The 22,251-nt window shown below is 41.1% G+C and overlaps 1 protein-coding gene across 9 annotated transcripts in view; it reads left to right on the top strand.

The window, feature by feature from the left end:
- LOC131503588 (gamma-taxilin-like) overlaps window positions 1-22,251 on the top strand; it is a 63,463-nt gene that overhangs the window by 27,069 nt on the left and 14,143 nt on the right. For all 9 annotated transcript variants that reach the window (XM_058715050.1, XM_058715051.1, XM_058715043.1 and 6 more), the window contains one exon: window positions 14,682-14,852. In XM_058715050.1, the coding sequence (XP_058571033.1) occupies window positions 14,682-14,852 (171 nt within the window). The remainder of the gene's footprint in view (window positions 1-14,681; window positions 14,853-22,251) is intronic.

Below are 22,251 nucleotides of genomic sequence, written 5' to 3'. Positions count from 1 at the left end.
CTCTGAAGTCCCACCGTGTTGGTGCTGGAGGGGAAATGGCGCCACTGCAACCTCTCCTCCCTCCACTGGGGACTCTCACATCCCCCGCTGTGAGAACAGTGAGGCCCTCACAGAATAGTGAGGCCAGGCAGCACGGGGATCATGACCTGGGCCAAAATCAAAGTTGGTCGCTCCAAGGACTAACTCACCCAGGCACCCCTGTCTTGCTGAGTTTAACACTTTTTCTCTGTCCCTATTGTTTTGTATCTCTAATTACAGTACGTCTTGGTGTTGTCCTACTTTTGTTAATTTTGATGGGAGTTCTGTCGTGGACGCGCTGTCTTTTCCCTATCACTGAATGTGATGTTTTGTTTCCTCAAATAAATGTTCTCTCCTCTTTTTTCTCTCTTCTTCTGGGACTCCTAGTATATGAATGTTATTACATTTGATGGAGTCACTGAGTTCCCTAAATCTATCCCCACAATTCTTCTTTCTCTCTCTCCTCTGTCACCTTCATTATTTTCCATAACTCTATCTTCCGTATCACTTGTTCATCCGTCTGCTTCTTCCGGCCTTGTGGTCCTTCCATCTAGCCTGTTATGAAGCTGTTATTTTATTTTTTCATTTCTGAATGATTGTGTTATAACTGTTTTATCAAGGTGGCCTCCCTGATGTCCTCCTCCCTTCTACTAAAAGTTCTAGAAGAAATTGTTAATGTTTGTTTGTTTATATATTTACTTACTTATTTACTTCTTTATTTGAGAGAGAGAGAGAGAGAGAGAGAGAGAGAGCGAGCGAGCATGATCAAGGGAGGGGCAGAGAGAGAGGGAGACACAGAGTCCAAAGCAGGCTCCACGCTCCGAGCTGTCAGCACAGAGCCCGACGTCGGGCTGGAACTCACAGAGCACGAGATCATCACGTGAGCCGAAGTTGGACGTTTAACCGACTGAGCCACCCAGGCGCCCCTGATGTCTTCCATTGTTCTCTCAAGTCCAGCCAGTATCCTTATGGTTGTTGCTTTAAATTCTCCACCAGGCATGTTACTTACATCTGCTTGGGTTCGATCTCTGGCTGTGACCTTATCTTGTTGTTTCTTTGGGGATGAATTCCTTCTTCCTGGCACTTTGTCTAGGTCTCTGTCTTCTTCTCTGTGTTAGAAAAGCCTGATATGTTTGCTGTGCCCACAGTGCCCACAGTGCCCACACAGTGAGACTAAAGGCGTTATGAAGAGCCAGTCATATAGTGTGCGGGACTTCATGCTTCAGGGAATGTCTGTGGTGTATGCTTGGTGTGCTCTGCTGCTCTGCTGTGGCTGCTCTATCCCTCAGGCCAGTCATCTGCAGATGCTCTCTTTACCTGCAGTGGACAGTGTTGGGTCCTTGGCCAGAGTGGGGTAAGTTTTTAAGCAGGCATGGTAAAAGAGACCTGATGCTAGTTCCACTAGAACTGAAGTCCTGCACAACTCAATGGTCGGTACACGTGGGGTGTGGGGGATGTGTGCTGGTCTTCTGGGGGAGGCGCCCCCTGCACCGGCTCCTATGCACAGAAGCGGTGCCAGCAGAGTGCAGGGGGGCAGGACTCGGTGTTAGCAGGTCAGGCATCCACTGTGTGGGCACTGTGCTATTTACTGAAGTGGCTTATGGTGGGGGCGGGGGGGCAGAAATGGGACCTAGCCAGGTCCGTTGTTTCTGGAGAGAGGAGTTCATGCTTATGCTCTCAGGGAAGTCCCCCCCAAGAAGAGTGAATAATTTCCCCTCATGTGTCTAGGTGTCTTTCAGATTGCTGCTTTCTGTCTATTCCGCGTTACTTGCCGGCCCAGAGGAGCACAGTGCATTTGGGGTTTACCCCAGCCAGCTCTGCTGACTTCTAAACTTCCAAACTTCAGGGTCCTGGTGTTGGGGAGATGGGCACCGGTCCTCTGGGAAAGGTTCTCGCTGTGCTGCGACAGATGCAGGTTTGGTACAGAAGGGCAGTCACACCAGAGCACAAGGGTGTGGGATTTGGAGCAAGCCTGCTGTGCAGTGTTGTGGTTAGCTGCCCTCAGGATGTGTCTCTGCACCTCCGCTCAGGAGCAGAGGAAATGGTGCCCACCAGCTCCTCTGTCTCCACAGAGGCAATGCCACGCCTCACAGATGTGTTCCAAAACAAACCAGCAGTCTCTCCCTGCCCACTGAGGTGATCCTTAGAACATGCCATCTGCCCAGAAGTTGTTTGCCTGTCTTCTCTCCAGGAGTAGGGCACCGTCCTCAGAACTCCATCCCAGCTATCCTGGGGACCTGTGAAACTCCAGGCTTTGAACCCCACTGTTTACAAAAGCTCACAAAATTCACCCCCTCTCGTTGTGGAGTGAGTGCCTTTGGGGAAATGTTCTTGTGTCTTCCCCTGAGTGTGCCTCTTTCTCACCCTTCTTTGTGACTAGGGTTCTCTGCACTCTGCAGCACCTGCAGTCTGTTTCTCTCCCAAACCATGTCTCTGCACTTCTTACCTTTCTTCGTGTGGCCTCTCGTCTCTCTCTACTTGTGGAGTTTGTTTCTGTCAGTCCTCAGGTCATTTTCGTGGGTACTCAGAATGATTTGATGGTTATCTAGCTGTGTTCGAGGGACAAAGCAAGCCTAGGGTCCTCCTACCACACCTCCGTCTTAGCTCCTCTAGGGTGGGTTTTTTTTTTTTTTTCTTTTCTTTTCTGTTTGAGTGAACTTCCATAACATTGTTGGGGAGGAAGGAATTCCATGTCCCCTTCAAGATCCTTCTAGCTGGACTGTGAATCAAATTGATACGAGGAGAGTAACAGGAAAAAACATCAAATTCAATTTCATATACATGGGGACTCCACACCAACACAAAATTGAAAGACTGGATATATGTGACATACATCATTCTGCACTAAGGAGAAGCAGGTAGGAGTCTGGGCTTTCAAAGGGAAGGTGTGCAAATCACAGGAAAAAAGATAAAGAGTAGATAAAGTGTTTGCAGACAATGGGGCATAGGAATTTTCACAAAAAGGCTTTGCTGAATTCCTCCTTATTTTCCCCTCCTTCAATCCCTGTCTTCCACCCCTCGTTCTTATCATAATGTAGTTATCTGTGCAGATTGCTCCTTCCAGGAGCAGCTCCTCCATCTAAGTTGTCTTGAGTCAGCTGAGGGAGACAAGAGGGTCAAAAACTTTTGCTGAGTTGGGACGCCTGGGTGGTTCAGTCGCTTAAGCCACTGATTTCAGCTTGGGTCACGATCTCACAGTTGTGAGCCTGAACCCCACGTCAAGCTCTGCGTTGACAGCTCAGAGCCTGGAGCCTGCTTTGGATTCTGTGGCTGCCTCTCTCTGCCCCTCGCGAGCTCGTGCGTCTCTCTCTCTCTCTCTCTCTCTCTCTCTCTCTCTCTCTCTCTCTCTCTCTCAAAAGAAAAAAAAAACATTTTAAAAACTTTTAGAAAAACAACAAGAAACTTTTGCTGAGTCTATTCGGTTGTGACTGTTTTTAACTGGACATAATCTTTGTGCCAAAGTGGCCCATCTCGGGGCGTCCTGCCATTGGCCTCTACAGGAGTTTTCTATATGGTGAGTAAACTTAAGTGCCTTGTATGCAAATTGTATGTGATATGGCTTACCATTTGTTTTCACATGACTGTCCCAATATTTCAATACAATAAGAAAAGACGAAAGAAAACTGAGAAAGTGAAGAGAAGAAAGAAAAAAAAAAAGCCTGACCCAAAACGAGAAAAATAAATGAAAAATAAACAAGAGACTATGAACCTGAGTTTAAATGAAAAAAGTAAAATAAAATAAATAGGGAAGCCTGGTCTTATTTCCACCAGAACTGTGGGTGTCATTTGGACACTTGACTTTCAGTACACTTGGTGCTTGTGGGGTGATGCCTCGCTCAGCATCAGTCTTGCCCCTCAGTTGACAGGCAGGGAGCAGCAGGTCCCTCATCCACTGGGAGCTGCTGTGCTGCTCTCTAAAGTCTGACCCTGTTTGTGTTCTGGCAGGCAATGGCACCACTCTAATCTCTTGCCTCATGGACAGGGGATCTTCCACTCCTGGCTCTTCAAATAGTCCTAACAGAAGAGCGAGGGCAGTCTGTTCACAGTGTGCCACAACTCTTCTGTGTTGTTGTTGTTGTTGTTGTTGTTGTTTTTGTTTTTGTGTGGGGGGGTGTGTGGCTGGGATTCAGAACCCAAAGCCTTAATGGACCTGGTCTCACATGGATCCCCACTCCCTTCTGTAGATTAGAGCCTCTCCACACTGTCTGAAATCCTGCCCCTGATAATCAGTGCCCCGCCTGTACAGTGTGCGGAATCTATGGTGTAGCATTGCTAAAAGCGGCAAAACTTACATTCCCTCTGGAGGCACCTCTGTCCCCTGCTGATGGACGGCTTTGTGCTAGGGCTTGGCAGGGTCTTTGGTCCTTGAGATAGTAATATACCCTGTTCCAAAAGTACTCCAGGAAGAGGAGTGTTCTCTCCCAATGCACCCCGGGTATCTCTATACCATGCTATGTACCCTGGGACCATTTCTCTCTTCCCCAGGAAGCCACAGCTCTGCTCCTGAGAAAGTCACACACTTCCAAAACCTGAGTTTGAGTTCCAAATGCTGTTTGAAAACAAAACAAAACAAAACAAACAGCAAACAAACAAACACCTGTGGCCCTTTTTGTGTATTTTTTGCCCCCAGTCCCATGGTCAGAGAGGGTTTCCTCTTTTGCTAACTCAGCGCCCCTCTTTTTCTCTTCGTTTCGTCTCTCTGTGGAAAGGGTTCCCTCCCTCCATGGCATCACCATTTCTCTGTCACCCAGTTCACTTCCATGCACCTCGCACCTCCCATGTTGTCTCCCTCTGACTCTGGAGATGGTTCTGCCACTCCACACACACACTGCAGATCGATTTCCTGGGTTTTCCTAGGAGTCGACCTCAGGAGAGCTGTGTTCGCCCAAGTTGTATCAGTTCTTTATATATTTCAGGTATTAACCCGTTATCAGATCTGTCATTTGCCCACATCTTCTCCCATCCAGTAGATTGTCTCCTGTTCCTTCGCTGTGCAGAAGCTTGTATTTTGTGATTATCTCAATAGTTTGTTTTGCTTATGTTTTCCTTGCCTCAGGAGACATGGAGGCAGTGTTGCTATGGTAGATGTCAGAGACATTTCTGCCTGGGTCCTGTTGTTAGGAGTGTTATGGTTTCAGGTCTCACACATACTCAGTCCAATTTCAGTTGATTTTTGTGTATGGCGAAGAAAATGGTCCAGGTTCATCCTTCTGCACGTTGCTGTGCAGATTTCCCAGAGCCATTTGTTTTTCTTTCCCCCCCTGAATATTCTTTCCTGCTTTGTGGAAGATTAGTTGGCCGTATAGTTGTGGGTCTATTTCTGGGGTTTCTGTTCTGTCCTGTTCATCTGTGCGTGTGCGTGTGTGTGTGCGTGTGTGCCTGCGTGCGTGCGTGCGTGCCTGTGTGTGTGTTTTGAGCCAGTACCAAATATTTTAAATACTTCAGCTTTGTACTATATCCTGAAATCTGGTATTGGGATGCCTCCTGTTTCTACATCAATATTTATTAGGATTTTTTTTTTTTTTTTTTTTTTTTTTTTTGTCTATTCAGGGTCTTTTGGGGTTTCCTACCAATTTTGGTATTATTTGTTTTAGTTCTGTGAGGGCTACTGTTGGTAGTTTGATGGGATTGCATTCAATGTGTAGATTGTTTTGGGCAATATGGGCATTTTAGCATGAATGTCTTCCAATCCATGAATATGGAATGTCTTTGGGAATGTCTTTCCATTTAGTTTGTGTCATCATCAATTTATTACATCAGTGTTTGACAGTGTTTCAAGTAGAGATGTTTTACCCTGCATGGTTAAGTTTATTCACAGGGTTATTTACGTAGTTATTTTTTGGGTAAGATTGTAAATGGTGTTACTTCCTTAATTTCTCTTTCTGCTACTTCGTGTTACTGTAAAGACTCACTTCTGGTATCTGCGTATTAATTTTGTATCCTGCCACTTTTCCTAATTAGTTTATTACTTCTACTATTTACTTATTTATTTTTTTGGCCGAGTCTCTAGGATTTTCTATGTATAGGACCTGTCATCTGCAAATCGTGACAGTTTAATTTCTTCTTTTCCAGCGTGGATGCCTCTCATTTCTTTTTCTTGTCTGATTTCTGTGGCTAGGCGTTACAGTAATCATTGATAAGTGGTGAGAGTGGACATCCTTGTCTTCTTCCTGAGGTTACTTGAACTTTCAGCTATTCTGAGTTAATTATTGCATATGGTGTTAAATGTCCAGCTTCATTCTTGTTTTCGTTTCTTCTTCTTCTTCTTCTTTTTGTTTAATGTGGCTATTGTTTCCTCAGCATCTTTTGTTGCAGGGGCAGATTTTTGCCCTCCGAATGGCTCGGCACCCTTTGTGGAAAATCATCTGAAAATGTGTTTGAGAAATTATTTCTGTGCTCTTACTTTCATTAATCTTCATGTTTGTCTTCATCCCAACACCACATCATTTTGATTATTGTAGCCTTGTTTTAAGTTTTAAAGTCAGGAGGTGTGAGTCATTCAACGGTTTTTTTGTTTTGTTTTGTTTTGTTTTGTTTTGTTTTGTTTTGTTTTGTTTTGTTTTGTTGTTTCAGTATTTGGCTCTTCTAGTCCCTTGAGATTCCATATCATTTTAGAATGGATCTTTGCACTTTTGTAAAAAAGACACCCCTGGCAATTTGATAGGGACGCGTTGAATCTGTAGATCACTTTGGTAATACTGCCTCCTTAACAATGTCCTGATGTTAGTATAGGCATCCCATTTGTCTTTTGGTACGTTTTGTATGGAATATCCTTTTCTACCTGTTTTTCTCTACCTGTTTGTATTTTGGACCTAAAGTGAATCTCTTGCAGGCAGTATGTAGAAGGACCATGTGTTGATTTGCTCATTGAGTTAGTTACTAGCATTTTTTTAATTGAGATATAAGTGTTATAACTTGTACAACCTAATGATTAGATACCTGTACACAATGGAAAGTGATCATAATAAATCTAGTTAACATCCATCAACACACATAGTCACAAATTTTATTTGTCTTCTGATGGGAATTTTTAAGATCTTCTGCCTTGTCAGCTGGCAAAGATACGGTACACTATTTGTCATTACCTGTAGTCAAGATACAGTACATTACATCCTCTGGAGTTATTTATGGAATAAGTGGAAGTTTGTACCGTTTGACCACAGTCACCCATTCTTGGCTCCCCCAACCCTGATTCTGGCCACCACCAGAATTTGTGTTGTTTTTGTTTTAGGACCCACGTGTAGATCAGATCACATAGCATTTTTTGTCTTTCTCTGTCTGACTTGTTTCAGTTAGCGTAATGTCCTCAGGTTCCATGCATGTTGTTGCCAACAGCAGCATTCCCTTACATTTTTATATCTGAATAATATGCCTGCCCCCTCTCATTGTGTGTGTGTGTGTGTGTGTGTGTGTGTGTGTGTGTGTGTGTGACTTTTTTATCCATTCATGAATTAGTGGACGCTTAGTGTTTCCCTTTGTTAGCTACTGTAAATAATGCTTTAGGGTACATATATTCTTTAGTTCGAATATTCATCTCCTTCCCAAAAGACTTACAAGTGGAATATGGAAGTTCTACTACCTTTCATTTTCTGAGAAACCTCGAAAGTAATCACCATAGTGGTTCTCTGGTTCTGTGTGTATTTTAGGCTTGTACTGTTTCTGTTCTTGTTCCACTGGAATTTGGATGGGGATCTCATGACTTGGTAGATTGCCTTGACTAGTATGCACATCCTAAAAATGTTCATTCTTGGGGCACCGGGGTGGCTCAGTCGGTTAAGCATCTGACTGCAGCTCAGGTCGTGATCTCGCCGTGTGTATGAGTTTGAGCCCCATGTCCAGCTCTGTGCTGACAGCTCGGAGCCTGGAGCCTGCTTCAGATTCTGTGCCTCCCTCTCCCTCTGCCCCTCCCCTGCTCACGTCCTGTCTCTCTCCCTCTCACACACAAAAATAAATAAACATAATTTTTTTAAATGTTGATTCTTCTACCCTCATGAGCATGGAATCTCTTTCCATTTATCTGTATCTTATTCATTTTTTTCCCATTGGTGTCTTATAGTTTTCAGTGCAGGTCTTTCATCTCCTTTAAATTTAAATTTATTCTGAGATATTTTATTATTTTTAGTGTAACTGTAAAAGGGGTTGTTTTCCCAATTCCTCCTTGGATAGAAAGAAACACAGCTGATTTTGGTATACTAATTTCACAGTTTGTAACTTTACTGATTCAGGTATTAGTGCTAGAAGTTTGCTGGTGGACTCATTAGGCTTCTCTATACATACGATATAATGTCATCTGTAATTAGAGATCCTTACTTTTTCCTTTCCAATTTGGATTATTTTATTATTATTTGTTTTCTTGTCTAATTGCTTGTCCAGGATTTCTGATAGTCTATAGAGTTAAAAGTGGTGAGAGTGGGCATCCTTGTCTTTTTCCAGATCTTAGAGGAATAGCTGTCAGCTTTCCACCCTGGGCTATGATGTTAGGTGTGGGCTTGTCATGTATGGTCTTCATTGCAATGAGGTGTCTTTCCTGCAAACCACTTTGTCAGGAGTGTTTATCTCATAAATGGATGTTGATGTTTCTGCATTTGTTGTGATGATCACACGATTTTTATCCTTTATTTTATTATCGTACTGTAGCTTTGATTTGTGAATGTCAAACCATCCTTGTATTCTTGGAATAAATCCCACTTGATCATAGTATATGTTTCGTTGATTGTATCGTTGAATTTGGTTTGTTAATATTTTGTTGAGGAGTTTTGCATCTCTGTTGCTCAGGGATATTGGCCTGTGATTTCCTTCCCTGTTTTGTCCTTGTCTAGTTTTGCTGTCACAGTAAGACTTTGCCTCATGAAAATGAGATTGGAAATGTTCCCTCATCAGTTGTTTTTTTTTTTTTTTTTTTTTTGAAAGAGATTGAGGTGTATAGGGTTAATTTTCTAAAATTTGGATTGAATTCAACGTTGAAGCCATGGGTCCTAGAGTTTAGTTTGTGGAGAAATTGTTAATAACCGAGTCAGTCTTATTATTTGAAATTTGTGTTTTCGTATTTTCTGTTCCTTTATCATTGTGCTCTTGGGTTATCTTTTCTAGGAATTTATCCATTTCTTCTAGGTTGACCTATTCTTTTGCTCTACAATTGTGCATGATAGTCTCATAATCCTTTGTATTCTGTGGTATGTGTTGTAATGTCTCCTTCGTTTCTGGTTTTATTTGAGTTCTGTAGTGTACTTGGTTAGTGTAGCTAAATTTGCCATTTGTTTTTAAGAACATTAGCTGTCCCTAATCTTTTCTACTGCCTTTGTAGTCTCCATTCCTTTTAGTCCACTCTGATCTGCGTTATTTCCTTCCTTCTACTAACTTTGGGCTTTGTTTATTCCTTTTTTCCCTAGTTCCTTGAGGTATAAAGTAGGTGGTTCACTGGGCTCTGTGTCTTGATATAGGTATTTATTACTATGAACTTCCCTAGTAGGAATGTTTTTGCTGCATCAAATTTTGGTATGTTGTTTATCCACTTTAATTTGTCAGAAGATTTTTTTTATTTCTTTAGATTTCTTTGTTTATTTGTTTAGATTTCCATTGGTTTTTCACTTTGTGATGTTTAATCTCCACACATTGGTGAATTTGGTTTTCCTCTCTCATTACTTTGTAAATACATTGTGCCGCTTCGCTCTAGCCTACACACAGTTTCTGTTGAAATGTCTGCTGATTGTTTCATGGGGATTCCCTTGAATCCCCATACATACAGGGTGTTTTTGTCTGTTTGTTTGTTTGTTTGTTTGTGTGTTTGTTTTTTCTCTTGTTGCTTTTAGACGCTCTCCTTGTCTTTAATTTGAAAGTTTATTTATGTTTATCGTATGGGTCTCTTTGAATTGTTAGTTGGAACACTGCAGGCTTTCTTTTTTTAAAATTTTTTTTTTTTCAACGTTTTTTATTTATTTTTGGGACAGAGAGAGACAGAGCATGAACGGGGGAGGGGCAGAGAGAGAGGGAGACACAGAATCGGAAACAGGCTCCAGGCTCCGAGCCATCGGCCCAGAGCCTGACGCGGGGCTCGAACTCACGGACCGCGAGATCGTGACCTGGCTGAAGTCGGACGCTTAACCGACTGCGCCACCCAGGCGCCCCAAGGCTTTCTTTATCTGGTTGTCTGCATCCTTCCCCAGGTTTGGGAAGTTTGGAGCTGTTGTTTCTTCGATATGTTTTCTGCCCCTTTCTCAATATCTTCTCCTCTGGGACCCTTATTATGTGAATGTTGGTGAGCTTGGTGTGCCTTAAAGCAGTTTCTAATTCTGTTTTCTTTTTGCTTCTCTGATTGGGTGAGTTCCACTGCCTTGTCTTCCACTTCACTGATTCCTTTTTGTGCTTCATCTAATCTGCTGCTCAAGCCTCTCTTGCATATATTGCAGTTCAGTTCGTGTATATCCTTCTATGACTTCTATTTGAATATTAATTTGTATTTTCTATTACTTTATTATAATTCACAGTTTGTTCATCTGTTCTTCTCCCAGGCTTGGTGAGCGTCTTTAGGACTGTTAATTTGAACTGCCTTTTATCAGGTAAATCACTTACCTCTGTGTCAGCAGGGTTTTCATCTGAGGTTTTGTCTTACTCTTAACTTTGGAACATATTCCTCCATTTTGTTATTTTGCTTGAATTTCTGACCTTGTTTCTGTGTATTAGATGAAACAGCCATCCATCTCAGTCCCAAAGCAGTGGCCTTGTGTGGGAGATAAACCTTGCCTTAGCTCTTGATTTTATCTGAAACTGCTGTGACTGTTCACACAACGTACTTTATTTTTAGTGGCTCTCAGAAGCTGAGGGTGTCAGCTTCCCCTCAGACATTCACAGATCTCAGTTTCCCAAAGGGAACAGTCCATCGCTGAGATTCAGGCTGATTGTAAGCCAGATGCTACAAAGGCAGCAGCTTTCAAAGTATGCAAATAACACTCTTTCAGAGGAAGGCTGAGGGATAAACCTTCAGTCCAGTCTCTGTGCACTAATCCCTTGGGTGATAGACAGTTAAGAACTGTTTCTTCATCTGTTACTGTTTTGTGAACCTGTGAACACAAACTTGGCTGGCCACAAGAGTCAAGCATTCCAGGGATGTGTCATCTTGGCAGTCAGTGGTGCTAGACATATACAAAGTCTCCTTCCTTGAAGACGCTGATCTCCTGGGACGTGGTAGACGTAGAGTGTGAAGATGGTGCCTCCTCTTCCTGCCTTGTATAGAGGATTTGTAGTTGGCTCCTAGATGTATGCTTTAATTTAGAAGCCTGCCTTTTGAAGATATGCTAATAGGCCTCTTCCACAGAAAGACCGGGTTACATTTCAGTCTGCCATTTCTTCACTGTGCTTGGTGTGTGTTCGCTCAGCCCACACGGATGGTTCTCCATTTGTAACAGTCCTGTGGGATCTATGAGTATAGTCCCCACTGGCCACTAGAGCCAGGCAATGAAGGGGTGTCCTCCCTCCCCCGGGCAATAGTCACAACAAACCAAAGTATAAGAAGTGAAAACAGGAGCAGCATATATGTTTACACACTCCCCTCTAGGAGATACCAGCACTCAAGTATGTGGTCACCACCCCCCTCAGCTCTTGTGGATCTGTGAATGTCTTCATTTCTCTGTCAGTTTTGAAGGACAGTTTTGTCAGATACAGGAGGGACTGTCTCCCTCCAACACATCAGCACTTTGAAGGCCACTGACTTCTGGCTTCTGCTGAGAAATTAGCTGATAATCTTATGGAGATTCCTTCATAGGTGATGAGTCACTCTCCCTCTTGCTGCCTTCAAGATTTTCTCTTTGTCATTGGCACTGGGCAGTTTTTATTATAATGTGCCTCAGTGTGGGTGTCTGTTTATCCTTCCTGGTGTTCAGCCAGCTTTTTGGTATTCATATGTTGCATCAAATTTGGGGAAGTTTGTGCCATTATTTTTTCCAATAATTTCTCTGCCCATCCCTCTTCTTTGATTCCCACGGTGCATATGTTGCTGCACTTGGTGGTGTCCCAAAGATCCTTTATGCTCTTAGGTTTTTCCTCATTTTTTTTTTTTTCATTCCCTGGAGTTGAGAATTTACATTGACGTATCTTCTAGTTTACTGATTTCTTTCTTTTGTCTGGTCATATCTGATTTTAAATCTTTGTAGTGAATTGCTCACTTCAGTTTTGTATTTTTCAATTCCATATTTTTATTTTAGTTCCTCTTTATGGTCCCTCGTTATGGACTATTTTTCCTTTTCATTCCTACATTGTTTTCCTGACTTTATCCTCATCATCCATTAGCTCTTTGGGCAGTGTAAAGAGCTAAAGGTGTTATTTTAATGTGTTTGGTATTTCTATCATCTGATCTTCGTCTGGGACAGTTTCTGTTGACTTACGTTTTTCCTTTGAATTGGCCATACTGTCCTACTTCTTTGTACGCCTTATGATTTGTTGCTGTTGTTGTTGTTGTTGCTGCTGCTGCTGCTGTTGAAAACTAGATATTTAAATATTATGACATGGTAACTTGAATATTAGATTCTCTCTATTTTACCTAGGTTTTGCTCTGTGCCTTTCCTTGTTTGGCTAGTGTTGTACAAGGTCTGTCAGAGATTAGAATGAAATGCAAACTTAAGGTCTTCCCTGGTTGTCTTTCATTCTAGGCTTGCATGGGTGACTTTCTAAATTTCCACAGATATATGGTTGTTTTTGAATGTCATAGTACTTCAGTGTATGCCTTCCCCTCCAAAGAAGAAAAGAGGATAAGTGAAATGAGGGAAATAATAATTAAGTGGGGTCTGTTTCCCTACACACCCTGCGTGCCATTTCATATGGTGGGAGGCATCTGCAATGATGGTGGCCACCACTCTGTGTGCACCTTTGTGATCAGATGTGTCAGTCGCAGTCAAACACATATCTTTGATATTTTTGAAAGACTGAGACCTTACTGCTTACCTGGCTCCTGTAAGCCACTGCAGGAACATGTGATAGTATAGCCGCCTGCCACAGGAGCATGGGAGTGGATTGAAGAGTGAATATCTGCTCCTACTGGCTCAGCATGCCCTTGGAGGGTGCAGGACTTTGAATAGATTCCAGAGTTCCAAAATAATGAAGTTGTAGGAGTGGAACAGCTTTCTCTGATGTCACTTCAGTCTCTTGTTCCGTGACCCTTGTCCTTGATTACCTGTCTCATCTCTGTAGCCCCTTGGCCACCCTCTGCTTTGGCTACCTTATGTAGCCATAAGAGGACATCAAAAACCACAAGTACAGATACTCCATTCAGATTCTGAGTATCACCAGTCCAGAAAATACTTTTTGAAGGATTCCCACTATATTTGTTCTCTCTGTAACCATTGCAGCAAGCAGTACATTGAGCTTCTACTTTCACCTTGTCTGTACTACCTTCAGTCTTTGTGTTTGTTTTTTCCCTTAGATTTCATATGGCATAAAAATCAGTCTTGCTGGAAATGTACATGCTCCACTTTGTCCATCCATTTCACCTGCCAGACAGAAACCCACTCAAGGTGTCCAAAAATACAGCCAGGCAGATGAAATCACAACTAGGTCTTCATGGTCATTTTAATACGTCTCTGTCTACAATCACTACACTATTATAAAAACTCCGCATATTAGATACTTTTTTCCATTGACTGTATAAACCCTCAACTTCTTTCTACCTGCCCTCCTTCTCCACAGGAGTTGCAAATAATTTTCTTGCACTATGCAAAGTGCAACTAAATTATTTGCAACTGTGCCTTTTTTGTAGAGGAAAGAGAAGCCATCAGGCTTTCTGTGTCTCCATGTCAAATATATCAATTACTTGCAATGGTGCCTATCTTCTCGGGCTCCTTTTTGTTCATTTTTTTTTTATCATTAATATTTATCAGCTCAGTGTCTCGTACCTAGTCAGTTCAGTGTAATATGTCATCATTAGTGCCTAAGGTAGTCACGTCTGAGCTGCATCACCAGTAATTTGTTATTAGTATTACCATGAAAGAATTCAATTCCAATAGACATAATAATGTTTTTACTCAGCTTCTGATACATGAGCAGCAGGAAAGAATGGGGAGTGGGCAGGAAACCAGTTGGGTTGCAGATAATTTGTGTAGCACCTATAGCCAGTTGAATTATGCTATACTCATAGTCCGTAGTAAGATTCAAAGAAAAATTATTCTTTTCCAGCAGAAATTTCAAGGAAGGTGTTTTTAGTAGCTCTAAACGTGTGGCCTGTAAGAGTGTTTGATAAGTCTCCTGGATAAGTCGCTCTTGCTCTTGCTCTTGCAATGTGTGACTTGTCAACATTTTTTCTTTAGGAGAGCTTTATTGAAGTGTCAGCAAGACTGTCATTTTATCTGTTCTCATACAATAGAATAAATTGCCTTCTTTTCACGAAGAGCTGCTTCTTTGTTTCATTTCTTGTAGTTTTTCCATTTCTTGTAGAAAAGTAAAACCAGATGGTGTTCACTCATAAGAAGTTTGCCTCAAAGATCTATTTTGTTTTTAATTTTAAAAAAGACATTGTGGTTCGTTTTCTAAATACACCAAAATTATTTGCATGCCATTTTATATCTCAGCCGAATAAGAGAGTAGTAGAAAAGTTTCCATGACTAATTCCAATTCTGCCAACTGTAACTCCGAGGTTCTTACTTTATTTTCTAACTGTATAAACTACTTGTTAATTTTAGCTGGAGGAGAGCAGGAATGTTCAGAAGCAAATGAAGGTTCTGCAGAAGAAACAAGCCCAGATCATCAAAGAGAAAGTTCACTTGCAGAGTGAACACAGCAAGGCCATCTTGGCAAGAAGCAAACTAGAGTCTCTTTGCAGGGAACTTCAGCGTCACAATAAGACACTAAAGGTTAGTTGATGCATTTTTCTGTTTCCAGGAGACGGTTAGGGTGAGTGTATAACCACTGTTTGAAGTGATTTTGTTTGAAGTAGATCCTTGCTTCACTTGCTGTAGTGGGACTTGGTTGTAATAATGGCAGCTTGGCGGTAACTCCAGGGGACACTTGCTTCAGGTGTCAGGTAGGTTAGGTTCCTGAGCAGAGGACTTTGGTGGGTCCTCAAAGACATACTGCCTTCAACATTTATTTATTCAACTTTGCCTGGGTTAATGCTGTATGTAAGGCCACTGTAAATCTAATACTCTGCTATCCAACTGTTGGTTTCAGCATCAAGAAAGAGTTCAGTAATGTACCTTATACTTGATCACAGGGTATCTAGATGGTATTGATGTTAGTGTTCATGGCCCTCCTGTTTAGTAAGCTCAGGGTTGCCAGGAATTTTTCTGATGATTAATGTAGTTGATTACCATGACCTTCATGGTGATGAAGAAATGAAATGCTCAGCAGAAAGCAGAAAACATTGACTGGTAGTAATAGACTTGAATCAGAATGAGTTTATGAAGCAAAAACAGATTGCAGAGAACTCCTATGGATCCTAACTGGCTAGTCTGTGTAACCGTTCTCTTCCCATCTTCAGCAATTCACTTCCTAAGTACTACAGAAGAGCACTCACGCCTACGTTGGTTTTGTATACATGTAGGTGAAGGATTTACTCTTCTCTATATATACAGGAAGAGGGAACAGTTATTAAAATTTTATAATTTGTGGAAGGATAAAGAACTAGAGAGTGTAAAAGGAATCTGCCTTTTCTAATGGGAACATGTCTGCCTATAGCTAAGAATACCTAAGCAGGTATGAATGGAGTAGGATCTCTAATTACCTTTATCACAGCAAACTCCCAAGGTCCGGGAATACAGGGCAACTCATGAAATAAATCCTGATCTGGGGTGAGGGTTTTTTTGTTTTGTTTTGTTTTTTTTCATTAGAAGACTTAAATTTAGATTGATTTTTTTCTTTTTTTTTAAATTTTATTTTGTATTTTTTTTAATTTACATCCAAATTAGTTAGCATGTAGTGCAACAATGATTTCAGGAGTGCCCCTTACCCATTTAGTCCATCCCCCCTCCCACAATCCCTCCAGCAACCCTCAGTTTGTTCTCCATATTTATGAGTCTCTTCTGTTTTGTCCATCTCCCTGTTTTTATATTATCTTATATTATTTTTATATTATTTTTGTTTCCCTTCCCTTATGTTCATCTGTTTTGTCTCTGAAAGTCCTCATAAGAGTGAAGTCATATGATTTTTATCTTTCTCTGACTGACTAATTTCACTTAGCATAATACCCTCCAGTTCCATCCATGTAGTTGCAAAGGCCAAGATTTCATTCTTTTTGATTGCCATATATACATATATACACACACACATATGTATACATATATGTATGTATATATACGTATATGTAAATATGTATATACATATATGTGTACATGTATACATATATATGTATGTATATGTGTATATATATGTATATATGTACATATATATACACGGAATGGGAAAACTGGACAGCAACAGGCAGAAGAATGAACCTGGACCGTGTTCTTACCATATATATATAAATGTATGTATGTATATATGTATATGTGTGTATACATATATGTGTGTGTGTGTGTACACACACACACCACATATACCACATCTTCCTTATCCATTCATCCATCCATGGACATTTGGGCTCTTTCCGTAGTTTGGCTATTGTTGATAGTGCTGCTATGAACATGGGGGTGCATGTGTCCCTTCGAAACAGCACACCTGTATCCCGTGGATAAATGCCTAGTAGTGCAATCGCTGGGTCATAGGGTAGTTCTATTTTTAGATTTTTGAGGAACCTCCATACTGTTTTCCAGAGTGGCCGCACCAGCTTGCATTGCCACCAACAATGCAAAAGAGATCCTCTTTCTCTGCATCCTCGCCAACATCTGTTGTTGCCTGAGTTGTTAATGTTAGCCATTCTGACAGGTGTAAGGTGGTATCTCATTGTGGCTTATCAGGTTATTTCCCTGGTGATGAGTGACGTTGAGCATTTTTCATGTGTCGCTTGGCCATCCGGACGTCTTCCTTGGAGAAGTGTCTATTCATGTCTTTTGCCTGTTTCTTCACTGGATTATTTGTTTTTTGGGTGTTGAGTTTGGTAAGGTCTTTATAGATTTTGGATACTAACCCTTTATCTGATATGTCATTTGCAAATATCTTCTCCCATTCTGTTGGTTGCCTTTCAGTTTTGCTGATTGTTTCCTTCGCTGTGCAGAAGCTTTTTATTTTGATGAGGTCCCAGTAGTCATTTTTGCTTTTGTTTCCCTTGCCTCCAGAGACGTGTTGAGTAAGAAGTTGCTGTGGGCAAGATCAAAGAGGTTTTTGCCTGCTTTCTCCTCAAGGAATTTGATGGCTTCCTGTCTTACATTGAGGCCTTTCACCCACCTTGAGCTTATTTTTGTGTATGGGGTAAGAAAGTGGTCCAGGTTCATTCTTCTGCATGTCGCTGTCCAGTTTTCCCAGCACCACTTGCTGAAGAGACTGTCTTCATTCCATTGGATATTCTTTGCTGCTTTGTCAAAGATTAGTTGGCCACATGTTTGTGGGTCCATTTCTGGGTTCTCTATTCTGTTCCATTGATCTGAGTGTCTGTTCTTGTGTCAGTACCATACTGTCTTGATGATTACAGCTTTGAAGTCTGGGATTGTGATGCCTCCTGCTTTGGTTTTCTTTTTCAAGATTGCTTTGGCTCTTTGGGGTCTTTTCTGGTTCCATACAAATTTTAAGGTTATTTGTTCCAGCTCTGTGAAGAATGCTGGTGTCACTTTGATAGGGATCGCGTTGAATATGTAGATTGCTTTGGGTAGTATCGACATTTCAACAATATTTGTTCTTCCTATCCAGGAGCATGGAATCTTTTTCCATTTCTTTGTGTCTTCTTCAATTTCTTTCATGAGCTTTCTGTAGTTTTCAGTGTATAGACTTTTCACCTCTTTGGTTCGGTTTATTCCTAGGTATTTTATGGGTTTTTTGTGCAACTGTAAATGGGATCGATTCCTTGATTTCTCTTTCTGTTGCTTCATTGTTGGTGTATAGGCATGCAACCGATTTCCGTGCATTGATTTTATATCCTGCAACTTCGCCTAATCCATGAATCAGTTCTGGCAGTTTTCTGGTGGAATCTTTTGGCTTTTCCGTGTAGAGTGTCATGTCATCCGCAAAGGGTGAAAGTTTGACCTCCCCCTGGCCACTTTGGATGCCTTTTGTTTCTTTGTGTTGTCTAATTGCAGAGCCTAAGAAGAGTTCCAACACTATGTTGAATAACAGTGGCGAGAGTGGACATCCCTGTCTTTTTCCTGACCTTAGGGGGAAAGCTCTCAGTTTTTCCCCATTGAGGATGATATTAGCATTGGGTCGTTCATATATGGCTTTTATCATCTCGAGGTATGCTCCTTCTATCCCTACTCTCTTGAGGGTTTTTATCAAGAAAGGATGCCGTATTTTGTCAAATGTTTTCTCTGCCTCTCTTGAAAGGATCATATGGTTCTTGTCCTTTCTTTTCTTGACGTGATGAATCACGTTAATTGTTTTGCAGATATTGAACCAGCCCTGCGTGCCAGGTGTAAATACCACTTGGTCATGGAGGGTAATTTTTTCATGTATTGTTGGAGCCGGTTGGCTAATATCTGGGTGAGGATTTTTGCATACATGTTCATCAGGGAAATTGGTCCGTAGTTCTCCTTTTTAGTGGGGTCTCTGTCTGGTTTTGGAATCAAGGTAATGCTGGCTTCATAGAAAGACTTTGGAAGTTTTTCTTCCATTTCTGTTTTTTGGAACAGTTTCAAGAGAATAGGTGTTAACTCTCCCTTTAAATATTTGGGAGAATTCCCCTGGAAAGCCTTCTGGCCCGGGACTCTTGTTTTTTGGCAGACTTTTGATTACTAATTCGATTTCCTTACTGGCTATGGGTCTGTTCATATTTTCTATTTCTTCCTGTTTCAGTGTTGGTAGTGTAAATGTTTCTAGGAATTTGCCCAATTCTTCCAGATTACCCATTTTATTGGCATATAATTGCTCATAATATTCTCTTATTATTGTTTTTATATCTGCTGTGTTGGTTGTGATCTCTCCCCTTTCATTCTTGATTTTATTTATTTGGTCCTTTCCTTTTTCTTCTTGATCAAACTGACGAGTCATTTATCCATTTTGTTAATTCTTTCAAAGAACCAGCTTTTGGTTTCATTGATCTGTTCTACTGTTTTTTGGGTTTCGATAGCATTGATTGCTGCTCTGATCTTTATTATTTCCTGTCTTCTGATGCTTTTGGGTTTTATTTGCTGTTCTTTTTCCAGCTCCTTAAGGCGTAAGGTTAGGTTAGGTATCGGAGATCTTTCTTGCTTCTTTAGGAAGGCCTGGATTGCTGTATACTTTCCTCTTATGACCGCCTTTGCTGCGCCCGCCCCAGGGGTTTTGGGTTGTGGTGTTATCATTTTCATTGACTTCCATATACTTACATTAATTTCCTCTTTAACTGCTTGGTTAGCCCATTCATTCTTTAGTAGGTTGTTCTTCAGTCTCCAAGTATTTGTTACCTTTCCAATTGTTTTCTTGTGGTTGATTTCCAGTTTCATAGCGTTGTGGTCTGAACATATGCACGGTATGATCTTGATCTTTTTGTACTTCCTTAGGGCTGATTTGTGTCCCAGTGTATGGTCTATCCTGGAGAACGTTCCACGTGCACTGGCGAAGAACGTATACTTTGCTGCTTTAGGATGAAATGTTCTGAATGTATCTGTGAAGTCTATCTGGTCCAGTGTGTCATTCAAAGCCATTGTTTCCTTGTTGATTTTTTGATTAGATGATCTGTCTGTTGCTGTGAGTGGTGTGTTTAAGTCTCCTACTATTATGGTATAAATGTCAATGAGTTTTTCATGTTTGTGATTAATTGATGTAAATATTAGGGCGCTGCCACATTTGGCACATAAATGTTTACAATTGTTAGGTCTTCTTGGCCTATAGACCCCTTGATTATGATATAATGCCCTTCTGCATCTCTTGATACAGTCTTTATTTTAAAGTCTAGATTGTCTGATAGAAGTATGGCTACTCTGGCTTTCTTTTGTTGTCTTTTGCATGACAGATGGTTCTCCACCCCTTTATATTCAATATGAAGGTGACTTTAGGTCTCAAGTGGGTCTCTTGTAAACAGCATATAGATGGATCTTGTTTTTCTTATCCATTCTCTTACCCTGTGTCTTTTGATTGGAGCATTGAGTCCATTGGAGCAGAGTTCAGAGTGAATACTGAAAGATGTGAATTTATTGCTATTATGATCCTTGTAGAGTTGGAGTTTCTGGTGGTGTTCTCTGGACCTTTCTAATCTTTGGTTGCTTTTGGTATTTCTTTATTGATATAAATTTGTTTATATATATATAAACACACACACACATACACACACACATACATATATACACATACACATGTATATATATATACATATAGATATATATCTTTGGGGTTTTTTTCCCATCTTTTCTCCCCTCAGCGAGTCTCCCTTAAAATTTCTTGCAGGGCTGGTTTGTGGTCACAAACTGCTTTAATTTATGTTGGTCTGGGAAACTTTTCTCTCTCCTTCAATTTTGAATGACAGCCTTGCTGGATAAAGAATTTTTGGCTGCATATTTTTCTGATTCAGCACACTGAATGTATCCTGCCACTCCTTTCTGGCCTGCCATGTTTCTGTGGACAGGTCTGCTGCAAATCTGATGTGTCTTCCCTTGTAGGTAAGGGACTTTTTTCCCTTGCTGCTTTCAAGATTCTCTCCTTGCCTGAGTGCTTTGTGAATTTGACTATGATACGCCTCGTTGAGGGTCAGTTTTTGTTGAATCTAATGGGGGTCCTTTGTTCTTCCTGGATTTTGATGTCTGTGTCTTTCCACAGGTTAGGAAAGTTTTCTTCTATGATTTGCTCACATAACCCTTCTACCCGTTTTTCTTTCTTCCTCTTCTGGGACCCCTATGATTCTGATGTTGTTCCTTTTTAATGAGTCACTGATTTCTCTAATTCTTAACTCGTGCTCTTTTGCCTTAATCTCCCTCTTTTTCTCTGCTTCATTATCCTCCATAAGTTTGTCCTCTATATTGCTGATTCTCTGTTCTGCCTCGTCCATCCTTGCCACCGCTGCATCCATCTGTGATTGCAGCTCAGTTACAGCATTTTTAATTTCATTCTGGCTATTTTTTACTTCTTTTATCTCTGCAGAAAGGGATTCTAATCTATTTTTGACTCCAACTAGTATTCTTATTATTGTGATTCTAAATTCTGGTTCAGACACCTTGGGTGTATCTGTGTTGGTTAAATCCCTGGCTGTCATCTCTTCATGCTCTTTCTTTTGGGGTGAATTCCTTTCGCGACTTCTCGCTTACCAAGTTCACTTCTCCGCGCTGCATACCTGCTGAATTCTGTGGTTCAGGTTGTGTGGATTGTTGTGTTAATCCTCCAATCAGTTTTCTAGGTGTGTAGGATGGTTTAGTGTTGGTCTGGCTGTATTTCATGGACGCAAGACACACAAAAAGCTTCCATGGTGTTCCACCATCTTGGCTCCCCCCACCCCCAAATTTAGATTTAATAAAAGTGGATTTCCCCCTACTTATTTCAGTTTAACATTTTGACCAGGCTGATAGTTGTTTGGGTAAATGTCTTTTGATGCTTGTTTCCTGGGAAGAATTGAAAGTAAGCTTTTTTCAAATTTTTTTTTTTATTAAAAAAATTTTTTTAGTGTTTTATTTATTGTCAAGAGAGACAGAGAGTGCAAACTTGTGAGGGAGCAGAGGGAGAGGGACACAGAGAATCCAAAACAGGCTCAGACTCTGAGCTGTCAGCACAGAGCCTGACGCGGAGCCTGAGCTCACAGACTGTGAGATCATGAACGGAGCAGAAGTTGGATGCTTAACTGACTGAGTCATGCAGGAGTCCCAAAAGTAAGCTTTTAAAATAAAGATTACATTTGTCCCTTGACCTCCAGGAAATGGAAGGTTGACTCAGAAAGGAAGCTGCTATATGGGCCATCCCTCTTCATACTCATCTAGGATGATGCCGTACCAAACCAATGAGGAGAACAGTTGGAAAAATAATGAGGCAGCATCTACTGTATGGAGAAGTACCATACTTGTATTTTGGGTAGTAAGGTCTGCAAAGTCAAAGAACACTTAACTTTGTAGCAGGTCAGTTTGTTTCTCCCTGATTAATCTACTAAGGAAATATACTTTTAAATCAGAGATGTTTGGTCATAGATCAAGAGAAGGGATTGTTAGTGAGAAGCAACAATTGGGGCATCTTTACAGGAACCCACATAGTAGCAACAATTTTAAAGCACTC

Source organism: Neofelis nebulosa (assembly GCF_028018385.1).
Source record: "Neofelis nebulosa isolate mNeoNeb1 chromosome Y unlocalized genomic scaffold, mNeoNeb1.pri SUPER_Y_unloc_2, whole genome shotgun sequence".
Taxonomy (NCBI): domain Eukaryota; kingdom Metazoa; phylum Chordata; class Mammalia; order Carnivora; family Felidae; genus Neofelis; species Neofelis nebulosa.
This window is presented reverse-complemented; position numbering and strand designations above follow the sequence as displayed.